We start from the raw sequence: 15236 nt of genomic DNA on the forward strand, positions 1-15236 counted from the left end.
CTCGCACACTAAAAATGACACACATTGACAGGAAAATGTTACAATGGTGAGTCAGCGGAAAAAAAAAAGAAGCGGTTTCCTGGGGCGCAGCTTCATTTTTCCACATACGAGTCTACGCGGCGTCCATGACCATGAGGTGCACGAACAGTCCGGCCGAGCAGATGACGTCACCGCGCTTGGTGAGCAGTGGGACGTGGCGATAGCCTGAGGAGAAAGACGACGTCAGTTTTATTCAGATTATTTTGAATGAACAACGCGTCAAAGTGTTGGAAAACCCAACAAAATATGTATGGATGGGATTAGGATTAGATATTTGTGGGTGAATATGAACGCATCTGACCGTTCTGTATGCTGGTGAGCGGTAGACAGTACTGCCCGACGTGATCATTCTGGGATGTTGCGTCATAGTCCTCCACCACAAATCGCACCATGGTCAGCTCCGGGACGTGGATGCTGAACTGGAAGCTCTCGTTCCACATGGGGTTGAACCCTGCAACGATGAATGAATAAATGAATGAATGAATGAATGACATTTTGCTCTGATGAAAACATTGTGTACAGTTGTGTGACTTCCGCTCACCGTTGTTATTGATGTAGTGCGTCTCCTTGCTGGCGTTGTCCGCTGGAACGCCGTGGATCTCCACCCTGACCAGAGGGTCCACGATGGACTTGTGTTTGTCCTTGTTGATTTTTGGTAGCTGCTGAGCTGAGATGATCTAGTGTGGTGGAATTAAGCAACACGTACACATAGTTTTTGACCACTAGTAGCGCTGTGGAGCGTTTGGTGTATCTGCATATGCTACAATCACTGGTGACGGAACAGATGATTCTAGCAACAATTTGAAGAATGTATGTTTAAGGCCGGGTTTTCTTTGGCATTACTGATCAATAATTCCATGCTAACCCTTCAGTAAATCAAACGCTCTAAAAAAGACTATTGACTGTTTACTAAACCTACTGTGTATACAGCTCTACCTGCAATGAAAAAACCTCACAAAGAAAAGAGTTTACAGGAGAGTTGGACGTGTGTTTTATCTTGTTGCACACAATAAAACGCGTTTTAGACATTTTGAGATGGAGAGGCTGCGCCAGGTCACCTGTTGTGTACAAAATTAGTGCTTCTGTCCTTCATGAGGAGCTTAGGATTCGAAGCTGTGATCCCAAACTGTGAATATTTTAATAACTTGCACATGAAACTCAGCAATCAACCACTGTTTTATGAATATTTAAAATGTTTTCTCAAGCTTCAGGGACACATAGAAGATGTTATTAAGATGCCTCACCATGACATGGAAGTCCTTCTTCTTTCCCCAGGGCCCCTCGGTGGGCGTATTAGGATTAAACTGGGAGGACAAACTTCTCTGGAATTCGGGTTTCAGGATGTAGCCACAGAAACCATTTGGCAGAAAGCGTCCCTGATTTATGTGCATCTCTTTGTGGGGAGTCTGGAAGTTCAGTGCCACTAAAAAAGAAGAAGGGGGCAGTTACTCGTTACTCGGCATGCAACATCAGTGACGGTGACACATTTCTGCACATGATAACGGGAGTGTACCGATCTGACAGCCGACGTTCCACATGGGCACAGGGTTGTAGTTGGAGGAGTCGGTTCTGGAGCCCGCTGGGTAGATCCGGCTGAGTTTGTCCATGTTGTGATGCATGAAGGCGTTCGCTGTGAGAGCAAATGAAAACACGTGTGAGAAACCATCAAGTTTGTTGACTGACTCCAAGGCCCCCGGGTCGTACTGTTTGCTAGAGAGCTCGAGAGCTGGGCCGGATGCTGGAACCCTCGTTTAGTATGAGCAGTGGCTCTCTGGAGCTATGAAAAAGTATGACTCGCTCTTAAAATGCCATTACGGTGAATTCAGGTGCAGTGGTTCACCTGAGGTGTCAGCCAGGTTGAAAGCTTTGCTCTCCTTGAAGGACGACATCTCGTAGAAGGCCTGGTTGTCCTTGGCGTGTTCGAAGCCGCTGAAATGGACGCTCTTGCAGTAGACGACGAGGTCCGAGAGCTCTTTGGCGAGTTTCATCTTTGATTTCTAAAAGATCACGAGGGCTCGGGTCATGCATGTGCGCTATGATCCTTTCTCACATCAAACATGATGTTTTTTTTTTACCTTTGACTTGGTTTTTTGTCCATTCTCCGTGCAGTCTGCAGCCTCGTCCTCCTCGGACACGGTGTCTTCTTCGATGGTGTTGTTGTTGGTGAAGGCGGCCTCCAGCTTGTTCATTCGCTTCCCCTTAATGATGAACTTCCCCTTCAGCTCCTGCACTCACACGGACAAATATCATGTGTCGTTGAGCAATTTCTCAACTCATAACTCATAAGTCAAGATGCTGTGCAACATTATAGCAGGGAATTATACGATCATTCAGCAATGATGGTCGACTGCTACTTCCCATGACAGGAAGGAAAATGTTGTGTAAGGCGAGGATCACTTTTTCCTTCGAGGCTGACGGTGCCACAGGGTTAGTCCTACCATGGCTGTTACATTTCAAACAGGACTGCAGACTTTCCGTGACACTTATAGTTGAAATTCTAGTCTCCCGCGTCCCCACTCTGTGTCTCTCCTAGTACTGAGCATTTTTTAGTTGAAACAGCTGTACATCCTTGCTGAATTTAAATCCTACAATGGGGGTTTTGTATGCATAATCTGACCAATACTTTGAATCTATTGACCGAGATAACATGCTCATGTTGACTTAACAGGAATATAATTTTAAACTTGATCACTCAAATCTTGACAGTTATCCTCTGAGTAGAAGGCAACATTAGTGCCACAGTCACCTTGACCTTTGACATTTGACAACCATGGACATTTGTGCCAAATTTCAAATGATTTACTTTTCCTGAGATATTGCACTCACAAGAATGGGACGGACCAGACTGCCTTCATTTCAAAATAATATGAAAAAGACCACGCAGAGCCACTTAGTGTGTGTGTGTAGGTTCTATCCAGGTACTCCAGCTAAATGGATGAATGATTATCTCTACATGTTGGCCTTGTGATGGACAGACAACTTGTACCCCGCCTTTCCTATGTCAGCTGGGTTTGGCTCCAGTTCCTTCACAACCCTTATATGGAGGATAAAGCCATTAAAAAAATGGATGCGTGGAGCAGAGGCTTGATGAGATGATGGTGTAGCAGTTTATTTGGAGCTCAGCTTATGAGTTGAATTGAATCAGCTTCCTTTCCCAGACAAATCCAATATTCAAGTTAAAGAAAACAGGAAATTAAAAAAAAAGAAAGAAAAAAGGGGATGTGTTTACTGTGGATTTTTTTGGGTGTGTTCTTCTGTGAGTGATTACTAAGCAAGGCTGTAATTACAGTGCATCTCACTGCAGCCTATTCTTATTCTGCCTTACAGACGCACAGGGAACCCACCCTTCTGCATTGGATGAGTTATTAATGGCCATGGAAATGTTGACGTTATTAATTGTTTGTGCCAACAGTGAATATCCACTAAGCCTAACCCTAACCTCAGTCCTTTTCTTGGCCCTTCTTGGTCTTTTATTTTACCACTGCTCTGCTCTCAGGTTTGAGGCCACATACCTCAGGTGATGGGAAGCTGGCGGGTACAGTGCTGCCCAGAGGCTTCGTGACCAAGGCGTCGCCGAGAATGGCGATCATGTGATGGGCCATGAGCTTCTGTTGCTCCACGGAGCAGTGGTTCTCCAGGGACAGGATGACAGGGTAGTCGGACGTCTGGGAAAACAAGAGGTAATCAAACGAATAAGAGCAGGAATTCGGATGGGCTTGATCCAAATGATCTCGCTTGGAATGCAATTATGTACCTTGAAGGCATATTCTTTAACAGCTTTGATGACGTCTCTGAAGAGCACTTTGGATGTCAGCGTGTAGCCGTGATAGATCACCGGCTCCCCATTGGCCCCGTCCCAGCAGTCCAGCTCCACACAGCGGCAGCTCTTCATCAGTGCTCTGCAACAAACAAACACAAAACCTATCTTCAGCAGGCCACAGATGTTGCTCTTGTCCTCTCTAGTCCTAAAGCTACTTTATAAAGTTGTAGGAACTACTGAGACCTTGACGCTGTTTGTATCTTGTTAAACTTCCTGTGCATAACTTCTGTCGCCCCCTTGAGGATTTCTGAGTATTTACCAGAACACTACTGGCATCTCTACACTCCCACCTTTCCACTACCCAGCAGTTGCTGAAGGTTTCTTTAGCAGAAGAAACCTTTGCAGCGATCTCACTTTACTTTTGTGCTTCTACCTTGCCTCCCTCACTGTGACATGAAAAGAGACTTAATCAGCATCGAGTGGAGACGTTTGGACATACACAAAATACAAAATCCTGCTATTAGTGATGATTGCTATGTAGTTACTTGATGTAGGCCTCTGTGCTGCTGGGTCCTCTGAGCTGGTCCTCCATCAGGTATGTGTTGTGTGAGGAGGAGATGTAATAATGGTTGAGGGGCTGGCTCATGTCCTGGTACACTCGTTTGTGGGCAGGGTTCAGGATGGATCCGTCCTCTGTGTGCAGGTACATCAGGAAGCCATCTTTCGTCATGTGCTTCTTCTGCTTCGCTGGAGACAAACGAGGAGCGGACGAAATCAAAACGTGCAATGTGAAGTACGCGATGCAAATCCAAGGTTGTCGGGTGTCTGAGTCGAACCCACCTGTTTCATCGATCTCGTGTTTCTCGATCAACTTGAGCGCGTCATTCATGGTCGCCTGCTCCCTTTGCTCGTTTAGCAGGAAGTCCAGCAAGTCGTTGGCGCTCATCTGACCCTCTGTGTGAGCATAGTTCCCGTAAATCACATCTATCTCCTCCCGGTGCGTTAGAAGTTCATAGAAGTGCTCGATTTCTGCACCTTCCAGGGTTCCAGAATTGGACTTGTCACATTTCTGCACAACATTAGACATCACAAACAAACCACGATCAAACATGTTTCTTCATTTCAGGTGAAAGAATTTGCGACAGAGAGAGAGAGAGAGAGACTCACCTTGAAAATGTCCTCAGCGTAAGTATCATCACATTCGACATTGATCTGTCGCAGGAAGTGCTTCAGCTCCTTCAGGGTCATCTTGTTGTCTGCGTTCTTGTCCGCTTTTCGCATGCAGTTGAGGATCCAGCTGTTGTTTAGATGTAAGGATCCAGTTCACATTTAACATGACAAAGTACTCAACTCAAACAACAGACTTGTATACAACACATGGCCCGTTGATAAACTTTGCGGAGGATACTGTTCGCTCTTCTGCTGGCGGCTGAGGTTGCGCATGTTGTTGATGATCTTGTTCAGGCCGTTGACCCACTGCTTCGCCTCGTCATTGTTGCAGGCCATCAGGTCGAGGTTTCTCTTGCGGCCCTTGAAAATGATGGAGAAGCACCGCTCTTCATCAGTGGGGTTGGTGTGCTTGTTAAGTCCCTCAGACTGACGGCCCATACGCACCGAATCAATGTCGTCAATGGAGACTGTTTGGAGAGCAGAGATTGGAGAAAACTTGAACATTTGCCAAAGACAACATTTACAGCCTTAAACATTCTAGACAAAGCAAGTTAGATGTGGAAACGCTCCCATGAGAATTAGAAATGAAATATTGTGATACAAATGAGTGTGGAAGTTCTCAGTCATCCAATTCCAGTTCTTAAGCTCTTCTCAGAACTAAAGAAGCTTCTAGGATAAGAGGCGAACCATCCATTGGACTGCAACTCTCTCCCAAGACCACTCCCCTACAGTATCTTGAAAGGTCACCACTCACTCACTCACTCAACTTCTACCGCTTTATCCTCCACATGAAGGTTGTTGGTGCCAATCTGGAATGGGTCGCCAATCCACATGGAGATAATCCCCAAATCTGTTTGTTTTTAGACTGAGGGAGGAAACCGCAGAACCCACACACGGGAAGAACACGCAAACTCCATGCAGAAAGGCTTGAAGGTCACCAATTGTGCAAAAATAATCCAGACTCCTGATCCACATCTGGATCACCGCCAAAAACGAATTCTTCCTTGGTTCATATCCTGTCTATCCCCAGAAAATGTAATCAAGATCGATCCAGACAATCAGAAAATGAAACACATACTGTATGTAAATGTGGCCAAAAACACAACATAGTAATTAGTCATTTGGTCCAACACACTGTATAATCTATACATATCCTGCATTTGCTACTTGCTACTGTCTTCCTTAGAGCCGCATGAGTTGACAACTACTATTGTACTACTATATTATTGTTGCTGTCAGTCACAGTGGTACCTTGACAGTTTGGCATTATCTCATGACAACAGATGCTTTGTCCACATGGACACGAGAGCTAGAAACAGTTTTGACTTCTTATCAACAGGAGGCTTTTGTTCCTGTGTGGCAGCTCTTTTCTTGTGGCCTTCACTCACAAGGAGCACAATGACAACAGATAAGAAAGGAAAACCAACATACGGCGCATACACACTGTGTGTGTGTGTGTGTGTGTTTGTGTGTGTGTGTGTGTGTGTGTTTTTTTTAAGGGTGTTTCTGTCTCTTTTCCGTCTTTCCCAAACAAGTTACATAACGCTGGGGCCGATCCAGAATCTTGTTTACCAAGGACTGCGCTGGGTAGATGTCTTTTCTGTCTGCTGAACACTTGGATTCTTTGGCAACCCAACGCACATTCCACTGAGATTTCATCCCTCTACTTCACATCGGTTTGATGCAACTTGACCGCCCCTGAATCTGCTTGCCTCACGCACTGGCACACAAAAGAGCACCACATGTCAAATACTCTGATCGACGTTATGGGGCTAAAAATATTTTTCCGTGTTATCAGCCGCACAGAGACAACAAAACCCAAGGTCTCTGTGCTCACGCAGACTGTTTTTCACCCACGCGTCAGCGGCGAGGCCTTTTGTACGGCAGCTTAACGTACGGAAGAGCGTGCGCGGCCGTGGATTATGTCATCACGCTAAATGGCAACAGCAGCTCTTCTGACAAAACAGCCAGGCTTAGCTGAGAGGCCCAGCCGTGGAGCCGGGATAGGGTTTCTAACATTTTACGACCCTGTGATTGAGCGTCTGGTGAAGAGCAAGCTTTGTGCTTGTGGAAAATCAGACTTGATCTAGTGGCAGAATAAATCTGAAGGTCAGCCTGGTTGAGGGAGAAATAAACTGAGGAGGCAGTGTGGTGAAGGTTGGAGAGTGTGTGCACTCAGCTGACTGCAGGGCAAGCAGAACTACCTGAGAAGTGCTCAGCAGGAGCGCAGCATCTGTGGATAAATGTTATCCCCAGCACAGCATAACATACCGCGTGGGATTTTAGGAATTGTGAATTTGGAACCGTTTCAGAGAATCCCATCTGGAGAGGCCCGACCACAATGTCCGAGACGTCAGCCGTGTCACACAGGCATCGCTCGAATACCAGATAAGAGTTCACACAAAGGCATTATTGTGCCGGTCTAACAAAGTTCATGCTGCGCTTTCTAAATTAGTTTTTCTCAAAAGGGGAGTGAGACAAAAAAAAAAAAAAAAAAAAATCAGCATAGAAGGAAGAGAATGTTTCTCACTGTGTGTGTGTGGGGTTTAGTCAACTGTGTCAGAGTGTGTGTACAAACTTAACCTTCAGGTTAAAGTTGAACTTGTATTCAAATGAATGCTGAGCAAAGGCATGCAAAACAATAACCACCTACTTACACTATCTGCTGTACGTGTTTGAATGTCAGCCTGACGGTTGTTTAGTCAAATTCTGATATGAGAAATCTGTTGACGTGACTGATGTCACACGGAGATTGTTGTGGTAAATACATTTTTTAAAAAAGTTCTAAAACCTAATTTTTACAGGGAAATATTAGTATTTTTATAGCAAAATGTAGACACTATTTGTTCTTGGAACTCATGAGAATAGATGTCAGTTAAAATGTGTTCATCGCATCAAGTGTTCTAACTTAAAACAACTCTGTTCAGTTCAGATTGGATTCTAAAACATGCAATATCTGATTAGAGGACAGCTGAATTTATCATAAATAATACAAAAAATATGGATTACTATTTATTTTTACCTTGGCACAAAATAAATATGCCAAGAATATAAGCCAAATATGGTCAACCCTCTTTATTCACAGAGCCCAGATTTGAAGAGCTGACTCAGAATGACATATACATAACATATGACAGCCTCTATTCTTAGCTCGCTGATATGTATATTTAATAACAAAAGGATGTGGAAAAAAGGGGGGTATAAAAACAGCTGCAGCAGGTGGGAGAAACCTCAGCAACAGCAACAGAGGACACACAGACAGACGGACAATAGCTGTCCTGCTTTCTACACAATATAGAATTACAATATGGAGCAGACTGACAGGACAGTCATGGACAGTTACTGCTCACTGGGGAATTCTGGGATTTTCACTAGTGCCTCAGTTAAGTGTTTGACTCACAATAACAATTTCATCAATTTCTTAGTAGAAACCATAGGACCATAGGATACAGCTGGAATTCCCCTTTATCTATGAACTGAAAACTAAATGTGTTTCAAAAACAATCCACGTTTGTCCTCTTCTACCTGATGCCAAAGCTTATTTAGAGCTCGCAAAATCACAGCGGGGAGAGCAATAAGACAAATGGCAAAGTGTTTCCGTAAACCAGGAAACGTCAGTGACATTCATGTCCACATCTGAGCAGATTTCACTCGAGCGTCTGTATGTGTGGGAGTCAATATACTGCACATATGACTCACTTGTTTACCTGTCAGTGTTTGATCAGTGGGCTGACTGGGAGACACTGCCAGAGGTGTAAACACATTCACACCCTGACAATGGATCAGTGAAGCAGAAATCACAGGGACATCATCTCCCTCTTCCTCTCTCTCTCTCTCTCTCTCTCACTTGGAAAAACATACAATCAAGTCTCACACAAGTATTTTCCATTGTTTCTTTAGCTCCCCCACATTATCTGTGTGGGTTCTTTCCATTCCACCATCTTCAACTTGTGGGATTCTTAAAGGCCCTGGTATACTTTCCCACATGCTGCACGCGCCAAAGTGCGTCAGGGTCCTGTAGTATCTGACCTCGCCATCGGCTCTTTGCGAACGGTTCCAAAATCTTGGCTGCACGCACGGAAGTATACCAGGACCAAAGCCACAGAGGGATTGACTGTCAACAGATTCCGTCACTCAGGCACACACACACATACTGATGCAAATACACGTGACAGCGTGCAGGCGAGGACACTCACAAGACTGATTTTTCTTGAACAGTCGTTGGGACTCGTGCCAGATGGTCTTGCAGTCCTCCTGCAGTCTGAAGAAGCGGCTCTTCTTCCAGGAGTTTGAGCGGATCTTGAGCAGGACCCCGCCGATGAGGAGGAACTGGAGATCTGAATCACCCTCCAGACCTGCGGGGAGGGAAAGACGGGACACTGTGTTATAGCTAGAACTGTCTTTATATTCATTTGTTTGTTTTTTTCTTATTACCGACCCATAAATGATGGAAAACAACAAAGAACTGGTCATATTCACAAGTACGGTTTGCGCAGCTCGGTCGGACAGGAAAAGTTTAATCCCGTATAAACCACACCATGACGATATGGGAAAGACTTGTTGAAGTGGAGATCAGCGAGCCGCAGTATGGGTTCATGAAAGAGAACCACAGACGTGACATGTGCTTTCAGAGTGTTGATGGAGAGGAACGGAGAAGGTCAGAAGAAGTTGCACTGTCCCTTTGTGGATCTAGAGAAAGTTTATAATCTCAGTCCCAAGAGAGGAACTGTGGTATTGTGTGAGGAAGTCGTAAAGTGCCAGAGAAGTATGTAAAGCTGGTGCAGGACATGAGGTGTGCAAGGTGAAGGTGGGATTACATCAGGGATCGGCTCCGAACTTCAGCTCTTGTTTGAAATGGTGATGAAAAGGTTGACAGGTGAGGTCAGGCAGGAGTCTCTGAGGACTATGTTGTTTGTAGATGATGTTGTAATCTGTAGTGAGAGTAGTGGACAGGTGGGAGAGAGCCTGGAGAGGTGGAGGTGTGCGCTGGAGCGAAGAGGAATGAAGGGTAGTTGAAGCGAGACAGACTACCTGTGTGTGTGAAGATGCAGGTAGAGAAAGTGGACGGGTTTAAATACCTGGGTCAACCATCCATGTGTGGTTTGGAGACAGTGGCAATGTCTAAAAGACAGGAGGCGGAGCTGGAGGTGGCGGGGCTGAAGATGCTGAGATGTTTGTATGGGAGTGACCAGGATGGACAGGATTAGAAATGAGTTTTGGAAAACGAAGCAAGCGAGCGGCAAGATTGAGATGGTCTGGTCACGCGCCGAGGAGGGTGATTGGGATTATGTTGGACGAAGGATGTGGAAGACGTAGGAGGAAAAGAGGAAGACCACACAGCGAAGGTTCATGGATGGTGTGAAGGAGGAGGACATGAGGACAGTTGGTGTAACAGAGGAGGACACAAGGGAGAGGACAAGATGGAGGCAGATGATCCACTGTGGTGACCTCGAAAAGGAGAAACCATAAGAAAATTAAACTATCTATCTATCTATCTATGTTCTACAGAAATATCTACATGACTTCATAATGACTGCATTACAGAGGAACTCTGTAAAATACTACTATAAGCACGTACAGTCGAAGTGGTTTATCATTGTGCGGAAGAAAATATGCTTATGATGTCTTTCTTGGAAGGGTGTGGGACGACGTATGATTCAACAGTTCAAAGAACAACTGTGCTGTTACTGTTTATTGTTCATGTCAAAGTTGGGTGATGCTATTTGCCAGCACAAGTGGGTGCGACCGTCATTCGTTTAAATGGAACAACTGATGTGTATCTGTTGTAATGATGGTCAGCGATGTCCTCACAGTAAACAGAGGGCAGCTGAGGACAACTTGTTTGGGACAGAGTCAAGATTTGTGGGCGGGACCCAAACATTTCAGACATTTTCTCCGCAAGCTCGGCTTCTCAGGGCTTTTTGTTGTTCTCATTTGAGGACTCTTACTTTTCTTAGGGAAAGAGACACAGCCACAAGCGTGTTAATCATTTATGACCCGCCCCAGATCATTAAAGTGAGTCATGCTGTGCTTTTGAGGGGAGGTTTAAGAGAATCACATGTTTTATTAAACCCTTTTTTTCTTTTCTCTTTTGCAAACTAATCAGTTTCAGACGGCGGGGCTCTCGATAGGAAGATATGGACCCACTACAGACACCAAGTGAGACAAGCTGAGGCATGAAGGTGGTGAAGAAGTGAGTTTAAATGACAGGGAGATACGAGGGCTGAGAGGAAAGAAGAGAGGAAAGAAAGGAGGAAGGAAGGGGGGGAGGGAATTACAGCTGAGTCCTGTCTTTGGTTACAACATGATACTTTTTTTTTCCAAGCAAAAAATGGAGCTGAACTAACTCCGGTGTTAGGGAGACTAAACATGGTGTGAGTTTTTTAAGAAGTTCCCTCACCTTACAGCCACAATCCTTCAGCATTAGTTTGACAGGAAACCTTTAAATGTTCTCTAAAGGTTGTATGGATGTTGTGACAAAGTAACCTTCTGGGAACCCTTAGAGAATGTTCTCTAAAGGTTCTATGAAGGTTGTAGAAATGTAACGCTCTGGAAACGTTCTAGAAATCAAGAGAGAACATTCTCTAAAGTTGTATGAAGGTTGTGACAAACTAACGTTAGGGGAACCTTTATACAACGTTCTCTAAAGATTCCCAGAACGTTCCCCTAGTGTTACTTTGTCACAACCTTCATACAAAGGTTAAGGGAACGTTCCGGGAACCTTTAGAGAACATTCTCTAAAGGTTGTATGAAGGCTGTAGAAAAGGAACTTACAGGGAGCCTTAAGAGAATGTTTTCTAAAGGTTGTATGAAGGTTGTAGAAAAGTTACAATAAGTTGTGACAACCAAAAACTAACGTTAGGGGACAGTTAGGAGATCTTTCTGTGGCAACCACCGGAGAATCTATGTGGGGAACCTTCAGAGAACTTTCTTACAACCAAAAGGTAACGTTCCCAGAACGTTCTGGGAACCAAATATTGTCAGCTGGGTTGCTGTCTCTCTCTCTCTGTCTCTCTCTCTCTCTGTCTGTGTGTGTTATGAAAGTGCACATAGTGTGAGACAGGAGAGACACAGGACGAGTCCAAACAGCACAGGAGATTCCCCTCAAGCTTTAGCCAGCTCCTGCTTAAGCACTCGCAAGCATTTCCCTCTTGTTTGAAAAACAGAAACATGGTCATGAGTCGATCCCACCACGAACTTCCTCTCACGTTACATTCTGGCAGAATGAAAGAAAAATGCACCGCTCCAGGCAACAAGGAAGCGGGTTTAACCCCCCTCAATAACAGCCGCGGCTACAACTGTGAACATCGTTTACATTATGATCCGATTGAGATCAGATTGTTTGCACATCTGCACACAGTTTGCGTGCGTGGACGCACTCTCCGCAACTCACCTATGAATTTTCCATTCTCCTCCGCGACCCTCCCCATCCGCTCTTGGAAAGCAAGTTCCTCTGAGTGTGTCCGCTTGGGACGTTTGTGTAAACAGGACATTGCGTTTAACAACAACACAATTTAAAAATAAATAAATAAATCACAGTAGCCGTGGATTGAGCTGTGTGCTCGGTGTGGAAGAGAAGTCTCAGTGTTCACCCCCCCGTGGGGCGGGTCTAAGATCATTTATTGCTCTGTTATAGCCGCAATTTGTTCATGTGTACACTCACACACACCCTGCACTTCTATCAAAGACTTTTATTATATCAGATTACAATATGTGTGGTATAATTTAATCCGAAGGTCGTATTGGTGTTTTGGTGTTCATTGACTTCAGAGCAAATGTAATTGGCTCACAGCTGCTGTCAATCAAAGTCCCAGAAACAGTGACTCTCCAGTTGTTTTTCCAGTTGCTTTTAGTATTATTATTCTTCAAACTAGAGGTTGACTGAAATGGCTTACTCTATGGCCAGATTAGACTTTATTAGAATGTATTCAATATAGTAATATAAAATATTAATATAAAACCATACAACTAAATTTTGTCCAAAAAAAAAATGTTTGGATGAATTTAGTCACTGAGATTATAAAAAACTTTAAATATATATATATATTAATAAACCTCTACTTGATACCAGTTATTGTGCGCATATTGTGCCGGTACATATTCCTATACATATACTTTATATATCCAAAATTATACAGAAAAATATATACATTGTGTACATTTTTGTACTGAACTGGTAACAAATAAATAACACACACACACACACACACACAGACAAATGGTAATCCACATTTTTACATAATCTCATTAGATTTTAATTGAGTTAAATGAGGGTTAAAGTGCAATCTCCATATGAAATTAATATATACATTAAAACAGAAAACAATGGCTGATCAGTTAAGAAGAAATTGGTCTTCATGTTGCCATGAGTCTCTTTATTCATTTGCTGCTTTGGCTTCTCTGTAGTATTTACTGTATCTTTAGGCTATTTAATCTTTATCAGGGCCAGTGAGCTGCAAAATAGTGCCGCCCTATGATCAGAACCCAACCCAACAGTGATTGTTTTTAACACAAATTCCGATTTCAGCATAGGTATAATAAAAAACAGGTTAAACTTAATTTTTCCACATTGTATTTCACACTGTGACTCTAACATACTTTAAGCCTTAGCAGGATGTCACCAAACAAACCCCATCGTGAGCCCTATTATATTGTATTTTACTAACAAATGTAATATAAAGCAGCAGGAAGTAAAGAAAGTCACATGTCTCTGCTTTTGAAACAATCTAAAGATTTATTACGTAACACCTGAAGACCAGATAAGAGACATTACAGCGGGGGAGTTTCTTGATAACGATAATAGTAATAGTAAAACTGTGTTAGTCACAACTCACCCATTTTTCCAGCTGTGCCGTTTGCCTCCATTGTGCTTCTCTGTCAGTCAAATGTAAATCACCATCCACAGGGACACAGTCCTCTTCTCCTCTGGTGTACTCTCACTGATGTGATGCGAGTTATGACCACCACCACCACCATAAAGTGTCTGTCTCTCTCTGTCTGTCTGTCTGTCTGTCCTGAAATTCCAGCCTGTGTCCCACTCTGCAGCCGAACCCACACAGTGAGCAGCTATTATGCATCCGTCAGACTCTTACATGCTCAGTCCACACCCACTGCAACACCGGTCTGACAAGTACACCACTGTGACTGTGTGTGTTTGTCTCTCATGACTTTCATTCAGCAGCTCCTCGTCAGTGGAAACTAAATCTTTACATGGAATTCAACCAACATGGACTAAAAATAAACTTGTGCTCAAGGCCCCAGTGTTGATCATCGTGTCTACATGAGCAAATGACCTGATCTTAAGTGATTTTGCGTAGCATTGTGGAACCTATAGAGCGTGTTTAGATTTATTTAAGGTGTTGCCTCAGTCTGCATGCCATTTACACTCATACAGCATGATGAGTGTTGTTGTTTTTTTTTTTTCCATCACACAGGTAATGTTGGCGGTGGCATCACATCGCACCACTGTGTGACCAACATTGCTGTGATACCTGAGGTCTTCACAGAATGTCGAGCCAATGACGGCAGATAAAGGCATCAATTCATTCCACTGCAGCTTTAGAGAGAGCGGGTTTTTTTCCGACTTCCAAGTCCAGAGATATGCACTAAATAAATACACCAGCACTATTTAGAATGCATACCTATCCCACCTCTTGTCAAAACAATACTTACCAGAAACTGCACTTTCTGGCATGAGTGTCGCTCATCAGCATTTTACTTATGTACAAGTAAAAGTACTGCTCTGAAAATGTACTCAAGTTAAAGTCAAAAAAGTAGCTTGTTTAAAATGCACTCAAAGTAAAAGTTACTTAGTTACTTACTCATCATTCACCTGTCCTCATCATTCATTCATCATTCATTCACCTGGCCTCATCATTCACCTGTCCTCATCGTTCACCAGTCCTCATTTTTCATTCACTTGTCCTCATCGTTCACCTGTCCTCATTTTTCATTCACCTGTCCTCATCATTCACCGGTCCTCATTTTTCATTCACCTGTCCTCATCATTCACCTGTCCTCATCATTCACCTGTCCTCATTTTTCATTCACCTGTCCTCATCATTCACTGCCAAAGTTTCCAGTGCATGATTGATTGATTTATTTTATTTTTTAAATTCAGGCAACATATTTTTACTCAGTAACGGATGTGATTTAAAATGTAGCAAAGTGCAATACTTCCAATAAAACATATTTAAGTAAAAATAAAATTACAAATTTTAATGTACACAAAAAAAACCTACTCAATTACAGTAACGCGTTTCCATTA

At 43.6% G+C, this 15236-nt stretch overlaps 1 protein-coding gene across 2 annotated transcripts; it reads right to left on the bottom strand.

Annotated features, from left to right (window-relative positions):
- Positions 1-63: 63 nt before the first annotated feature.
- On the bottom strand, positions 64-14049 carry plcd1a (phospholipase C, delta 1a). Of its 2 annotated transcripts, none has more exons than XM_058630599.1 (15): positions 13804-14049; positions 9166-9324; positions 5208-5436; positions 4967-5096; positions 4640-4868; positions 4345-4546; positions 3794-3938; positions 3552-3704; positions 2115-2264; positions 1880-2036; positions 1553-1669; positions 1284-1462; positions 581-716; positions 341-490; positions 64-204 (listed from the first exon to the last, which is right to left on the bottom strand). In XM_058630599.1, exons 1-15 carry the CDS (start codon positions 13832-13834, stop codon positions 113-115), a joined length of 2259 nt encoding a protein of 752 aa, XP_058486582.1. In that variant the 5' UTR covers positions 13835-14049; the 3' UTR covers positions 64-112. The 2 variants fall into 2 exon arrangements, with proteins under 2 accessions (XP_058486582.1, XP_058486573.1); XM_058630590.1 differs by lacking the exon at positions 13804-14049 and adding an exon at positions 12363-12557.
- Between the last annotated feature and the right edge of the window lie 1187 nt (positions 14050-15236).

The sequence above is a fragment of the Solea solea genome, chromosome 1 (genome assembly GCF_958295425.1).
Source record: "Solea solea chromosome 1, fSolSol10.1, whole genome shotgun sequence".
Lineage (NCBI taxonomy): Eukaryota > Metazoa > Chordata > Actinopteri > Pleuronectiformes > Soleidae > Solea > Solea solea.

Bases quoted from the DNA above. Each gene is read 5' to 3' on its own strand.
- plcd1a (XM_058630590.1), bottom strand. From the start codon at position 12,462: ATGTCCTGTTTACACAAACGTCCCAAGCGGACACACTCAGAGGAACTT. The intron at 4,869-4,966 runs GTGAGTCTCTCT...AATGTTGTGCAG, and splicing joins ACGCTGAGGACATTTTCAAG to AAATGTGACAAGTCCAATTC. The intron at 4,547-4,639 runs GTGGGTTCGACT...GTTTGTCTCCAG, and splicing joins ACACGAGATCGATGAAACAG to CGAAGCAGAAGAAGCACATG.